This window comes from Coffea eugenioides, unplaced genomic scaffold (genome assembly GCF_003713205.1).
Source record: "Coffea eugenioides isolate CCC68of unplaced genomic scaffold, Ceug_1.0 ScVebR1_1989;HRSCAF=2935, whole genome shotgun sequence".
In the NCBI taxonomy this organism is placed as follows: Eukaryota; Viridiplantae; Streptophyta; class Magnoliopsida; order Gentianales; family Rubiaceae; genus Coffea; species Coffea eugenioides.
The window spans coordinates 7034-14476 of NW_020862433.1; the positions used below are offsets into that span (position 1 = coordinate 7034).

Genomic DNA, 7443 nt, shown 5'->3' on the forward strand with positions numbered 1-7443 from the left:
ATTATTACGTAAATTAGTCACTTATCATCCCACATTGGTCCGAGAGAGAGAGAGGAAGAGCAGTTAATATGTAATTAAGGGTTCGAAACCTAATGATTTAAACTTTTGAGTCAGAGTTGGGTTTTTGACTTACATATTGGATTCTTTAATGGACTCTCTCGAGATATTCCCCCTATCAATTTTCACAAATGATGTTTTTACACAAAAATCATCAAAGTTATTGAATTATTTATAATTATAGTACATAAAAAACCATTTCACATAATGCTGAACTTCATTTCCAAATAACAGATACAACAAAAGATCATTCCATAAGCATAAAGACAATTTAAGTCGATCAATAATCTGCTATAGTAAGTTCTGTGAGGCATCGAGCAACCATTTCAATAACTGCTTGCCAAAACAATTACATTAGTGACGGGCTTTTGATATACGTACAAGTTAAAATCCGATTTACACCCGTTTGACTGCAAATATACAGGTCAAATTAGTAGTTTAGGGCATGTGTCGGATCGATCCCACGAGAAAGCTTGAACAATTACCGGTGTTACTAAAGCTTCTCTATTATTGAGACTATCAATGAAATATAAGAAATGAAACCTACTGAACTTATGCAAAATAACAAATGAAAGCTCCTTAGGTTATAGTATCCCTAACTACTCATGCAAGTGTCATATTTGGATCATTGAATACTACTATCTAGGCTAGTTATGGTGTAATTTCCTTATGCATATGAATCCTACTTTCGTAGTGAATCAATTATACTCATAGCTAATCCATACATATTCTCATGGTTATGAAATTAGTTACAAATTCATTTCTTCAATGAAATTACATGAAATTAATCATTAAAACCACATAGGTGCACCTCTACTCTCGTGAGTGTACTCCCTAGATTTAGCACTTCTTGAACTAGTGTTAAATCTTCATTTTCATTGTAGAAACAACACCTTAGATAATCACAATTAATGGTACCAGATTAATCATGATTTAAAGAGTTAAAGTGCTAAATAACTAGCTCAAATAATAGCAATCAAATAGCCAAATAATAAACACTAACAATCATAGGAATTTCAACCAAACCCAAGGCATAAACTTTAGAGACACATAAATAACATAAAAGCCAGACTTGTATATTAACCAAACAATAGAATCAAGTACAAGATAAAGAGTTTGGAAGGAATGTAACCCTTGTCACATGAGTTCATTTCCTTGCCTTCTTCATCCTCCATCTTCCTCTTCATGTAGCTAACATACAAGAAAGGATAAACTATCTAAAACTAAAACTACCCTACACTAAGAAAATGGAAGAACTACATTTCTGCACTCTCCAAGCTTTCTCCCGTATGTCTCTCTTTCAATCTTGCAAGTTTTTTGGCTATTTCAAGACAAAGGTGGTCAAGGAATGAGGCTTTTCACTTTCCCCTTACAACTGGTAATGTTTGTCACATGTCTAGCACTACATGTGACTTATTGGAGGTGAAATCAAGTTGTCCGCATAAAAAGCAACCTTTTCTGACCACAATCCGGCCAAGTTCCGGCCGGATTGCTACAGTGACCTTTTGGTGCAATTTCTATTCAAACTTCACTGCTGCTCCGATTTTGCCTCAACTTCGACTGAACTTTTCTTGATGATAGAAGCTGATTTAACTCTTGACCAAAACATAAAACTTGTAGCCCTTTGAGTTAGCTTTCCAATGCATCAAGAATCACCTCATTTGGATTTGTGTAGGCTGCAAATGACTGAAATACCCTTGACTGCTCAATGCCCTGTTTCAGTTTCGACCAATAGAAATTAGCTACTGTAATTCGGCCTTTTGACCTGGAACACCTTCAAACGGGATTCAGATGTCTTCACCAAAGTTGTAGGTCTATCTCTTATCTTTAAATTAATTCAAGAATCATCTCAATCTGATCACTGTAGCTCAAGTTATAGCCAAAATACTAAAATGTGTCAAATCTGTCAAAATACACAAAATACAAGTAAAAAGTGATAAAAAGCTCATTTAATCACTTAAGAACATTTTTCACCAATTATAGCCAAAATGATTCATTTTCTTCCAATAATATAACCAAAATGACTAAAAATAACATAAAGTATCATTCAAATATAACGTAAATTAGTCACTTATCAATTAGTACTCCATATATTACGATTTTAAAACTCATAAAAACCAAAGCAACAAGATAACTAAAAGGTGAAAGCTTTCATTCAACTTCAAAGAAAAACCCTATTGCACTCCATACAAATTTTTTTTTAAAAAGAAGTTAAATTGATATTTCAACACCTGAAATAGGACCAATACTATTGGGTTTTTAGGCTCCTAACTTATGTGGAAAAGTCCAAAATTAATGGGTAATTGTTTAGGCCCATTAAGGAGTTGTTCTACCTATTTATAGGTCAAATTAGGTTTATTCCAAAAGTAGAAAAGTGGGAAAAATGTAGAAAATTCTGGAGAGAAATTTCAACAAGTTTCTAGTTTGAGTAGTTGTAGTAAATTGCCGATTGACATAGCAAATGATGTCTGATTGGCCTGAAATTTTAACTAAAGAATAGTGAAGATAGGATTTTAACGGTTCAATCTTTAGTTGTAAATTTTGGACTGTTGCTATTTTCTTGTGAAGTTTTTCACAATTTTTACTTTTTATTTTAGATTTTGGTGACTTTGTTGATTGTTTAAGACCATATCTTAGTTGTGTACTTGCTGAAAGTTGTACTCTATTTTTAATTGGTGATAGTGGAGTAATTTGTGGTGGGCTCAAAAGTCTCATGGTTTTTCCTCTTCACATTGGAGAGGTTTTCCACGTAAAATTCTTGTGTCTTCTTGTGATTGTTTTTTCATATTTGTGGATTGAATTATCTTCCGTTAGTTGCTATTTTTTTTGTCTTGCTTAAGGCTTCTAATTTGTTCTAACGAATTGGGGAGGTTTTCGCTGCGTATTGTGATTATTTGGAACCCGATACCTCCCAACAAATACTTAGTTGCTTAGTCCAAGTACATTTTTCATGAGCTCCTAAAACTAATTTATTCATCACCCAAACATCAAAAATTTTCTCTTTTTCCTTCATACGATAAACAATCAGCGCAATGGACTCGTTCAATGGCACAATAGATCTTGTAGTTCTGTGCCTTCCACCAAAATATTCGATATCAGATGGCAATGGTGTATCTTCAACGATTTCTTTGCTTAGGTTGAAGGCAAGTATCACCTTTGTATTGCCATTTTGTGCCCACCAGCAAAATGTCTCATTTTTGTATGGATTAATCATTCTTATATTGATAGTGTATACACCGTCAGAATTGAATGAAGGACAACTATGCAAATTTTGAATTTAAAATCCAAATTTTACACATATGTCATAAATTCAATGATGATAGCGTATATACTATTTATGTATATAAGATTTTACTCTTTTTGTATAACTATATTTCCACATAATTGGTATACATGAATTAGCTGGAAATGTTGGCATCATATTTTCCTCCAAGAATCTGTCCCCAATGAGTATGTCTCAACATGATAAAATATGCCGTCTTGATTAAAAACTGGTAAAACAAATTTGTATGACTTTGTAGTCCTTGGCTTTTGGAGTCAAAAACCGGTCATTTTAAAGTTGAATTTGTAACATCAATAAAATGATAGTTTTCTTCCAAAAAAAAGAAAAAACTTCTTCCCCCCCCCCCAACCCAAAAAAAAAAAAAGGTTTTCTCTCTTTTTTTTTTTTTGGTTTTTGGCGGCCCAGTGGTGCAAAATAAGAAGCATCCTCCAAAGGCTGTCAATTTCAATCTTGGGAATATTTTGGCAGTTATGTGGAGAAAAAGAATAACCACTCAGCTATAGCAAAAACTCTCAAAAAGTTCTGGACCTTTATGGAAAATAAAAAGTCAAGAATTATTTAAAAAATGGTAATTATATATGAGCTCCCCCCCCCCCCCCCCCAATTGTTTCATCTATTACCACACATCTTTTGGACGGCTATAAAATGTCCACTTCACCCCTTATGATTTTATGTAAATTAGAAAAGTTGAAGAAAATAGTTCTATGTCACATGGTTTTAATTGAAATATTTAATAGTGGCATTTATGTAATTTGCTAAATTCAATCGACGGGCTTTAATTACCTTATATAAAAATATAGGGAATTAACATGGAAAATGCAAAAAGGCAAAGGGGTAATAAGGTGGGATATTTAATACAAATTATAAGGCATTATATGGTGATTAAATTTTATCACACACGGTTTAGAGCTCATTTTATTAACGTGCTATAATTGGTTGTGCTTTCCGTCATTTTTTCACTTTACTATACAAATATCAAAGTATGACATGATCTATTTTGAAACTTTAAGAAAGTCATTTGACATTATGTAAAATCACAGGGGGGTTATAGTTAATTTACGCCTTTAAAAAAATATGATCATAGTTCATCAACTGGAAGTGTTTGGTTTAGATGCCTCCAAATAAGTTCCGCATTGGGTCGCAACCAGCATGTAAAACAAATGGCTTCAGATTTGCAAAAATGTTCAAAGAACAAATTCTTTGAATAGACCGACGCAATGCTAGCAAAGGAAAACATTAAAGAAAAGGTGGAAAAACTTTGTAGGCAAATAATTGAACATTTGCCTAGCCACCTTCACAGCATCTCTCCATCCAACATTTTATTTTCCACAGAAATAGACCAATTACATTGATCAATAAATTATACACAAATAGTAGATTATACTTGTTTTTTCATTTCAATGAAACACACAGAAAAGCAATATAAGAAAAACCACATAAATGTTGTAAATGAACATAAAAAGCAAGAAACCTAAATTTCAAGAGGGCTAGGATTCAAAGAAGCAAAAGCGAGGAGCTCCTGATTTTTCTCGAATATAGCCATGAGTTCTTCTTTTACAGTCACCCATGCTTCTATCCCTTCTCCTGATCTTGTATCCATCAAAATGACTAGATTTCCCACTCCATATGGGTCAGTGTCCCCACTGCCGAGGCATGCCCATATAGGTTTTCCCCACCCAAAGTCAGCCTCATAAAGACCACTCCTGCAAACACTGGAGAGTGGAAAAGATTCAGCATTGTAAGAGTACTTCTCCCTCAAATGTTTCTTAGACCCGATTAACTTCAGCAACCGATCATCACCTTTTATACCTTCAACAAAATCACCATCAATACTGGCAATGGCATCACTTATTTGATGCACCAATAATGGTAGCTCAGGATTAAAATCATCCACAAACAGTGTAGTCTTACAAAAAATATTTCCAAACGAATGAGGAGGCAAAGGAGGTGAACTTCTTGATCTGAGATCCACCACTGGTGCCAAAACTGGTGTTTTGTTACCCCATATTTAACTTTTGTGGCATTTATGAAAGATTTCGATAGAAGTCCCATAACAACTTCGATGGAACTTGGTATCGGAGTAGATGAGCACGCGGCCTTGATTTTAAGTAAAGCCAAGGCGGAATGATCAAACACGAACCTGCTGGTGACAAAGTTATGCTTTTCTTTGGTTTGATTGTGGAAGTTGGAACGTGAATAGGTAGATAAACTTGGATCAGGAGGAAATACAGAAGACGAAATAAAACTAGGATTTACTTGTTTTGATGACTCGTTACGTGCTCTAGCTGCCCAAGAGTTTAGGAATGTCAATCGCGAGAGACCATCAACAATCTTGTGAGAGGCGTACAGGCCAATGGCAATGCCACCGCAATAAAAAATGTTGGTTTGAATCATGACAAGATGAGTCTTGGAAAGTAGTTCCTCAGAGTTAGGATGAAATGGAAGCAACTGATGTATCATTTGATTTGTAGGCTGCTTAAGAAACTCCGAAAGTTGGATATTCACGCGAGCTTCAGCATAGTAGACGACTTCATCATTGCACTGGATTTCGAAGTCATCTTTGATCCTTCCTGCAAGAGGATAAAATGGTACCAAAGTTTCCGAGAGGGATCTCTTTAAACGTTGTCTTTCTGAAATGACATCAGTAAGATTGGAGCTTTGCTTGTTTGGGTAGAAAAAGACAAGTGGACTTGAGTAGATGTGACCTATAAGCTGGTCGAAAATTGAAAGCCTGTGAATTCTCAGGTGTTCCGGGGTTGGAGATTCCGGTTTGATTTCTTCGCGTGAGATGATCTTGACGTCCATATCTGCAATATTTTGATGTTACTGGCGTGACTGCTGATGAGTGATGACCAATATCGCAGGAGTCCAGGGTATATACCTAGTAAACAACCATGGGAAAATAATTTAATTAGGAGTAAAATTAGTCTTTACTAAAATATGCAACAAGATGGGGAGAGATGAGCACACATTTGTGCAGTAGGAAAGTTTACTTTTGGGACATATGCTAATATATTGCAGACAAATAATCAGGAAAGCATATGCATGATATGGTGTCGAAAGGAAAAGAATATGCATCTAGGGTAAAAATTGACGATTTAGATCATATTTGATTTTCTAATAGTCTTCATGATAACTCGATTGCTCTGACTAATTTAACCTCTGCCAGCAGTAGAAAAAGTTAATTATGGTAAAGAGATGAGTGAGACATTACTCAAATTTTATTATAAAAAATTATTCAAAATTAGTTCAAAAATATAATCAAGGAAAAAAAAATTAATGACAAGGAAACCTATGATCCGTGTGACTCCTCATTTTTTTGGCTATCCAATGACACGTCATCTTGAATATTGAACGTGTACGTAATGTTTAGATCCCATGACTTGAAAAGATTAACAAAAAAAATGCGTGGCGAAAGTTGTAATGAGAGATGAGAAGTAGAAATTCTGGAAGTAGGCTAGGAGGTCACGTGATTGAACTGGGAATCTTGGACCAAATTGAGTCATTGAGATTTCTGAAGAAAGTCACAACCCGATTTGATCGATTTCAACAAATTTGATTAGGTTTGACCAATTTTTCATCACTTTTCAGCTTTAGCATTCGATTGGATCAGTGTCATGATCGATTCTTGGTTCAACGATTCGAACCGAGAGGCCGACCAGTTGTAGTATACAAATGCTCGATCATGTAAATGCTCCATCTTTTTGGCTTGAATTTCTTCATTGGGGTGAAGAAAGTAATTAACATTGCAAAGTGGTAGGTTCCTTGATAAAAACTCAGAACTGTATCAGAGAACATAGTAAACCTCTGTGCATATTACTGAAAAAATCCATGCATGTTCAGTAAATTAGTTAAATACTCTTGACAATAGTCATATGATATACAAAAAAAAACAGGTGACTGAGCAGTATTTTTAAGTAATAAAACTAAAATCTTTTAGTTTGAAATAAAAAGAAAGGAAACGCTAAATCTGACTCTGCTAGCTATATATCCTCAGACCCTGTAATTTTCGATTTGAACCATACAACTCATCAGAATCCCAAAATCAACGTACTTTTATATTTGCCGTATCTTCACAGAAAAATAGGAGAAAACAAAAGCAT

At 34.6% G+C, this 7443-nt stretch overlaps 1 protein-coding gene across 1 annotated transcript; it reads right to left on the minus strand.

The window, feature by feature from the left end:
• Positions 1-4811: 4811 nt before the first annotated feature.
• Positions 4812-6145, minus strand: LOC113756109 (BAHD acyltransferase At5g47980-like). The gene is made up of 2 exons (XM_027299904.1): positions 5342-6145; positions 4812-5246 (listed from the first exon to the last, which is right to left on the minus strand). The coding sequence occupies exons 1-2, from the start codon at positions 6143-6145 to the stop codon at positions 4812-4814; spliced, it is 1239 nt and encodes a 412-aa protein (XP_027155705.1).
• Positions 6146-7443: the final 1298 nt, after the last annotated feature.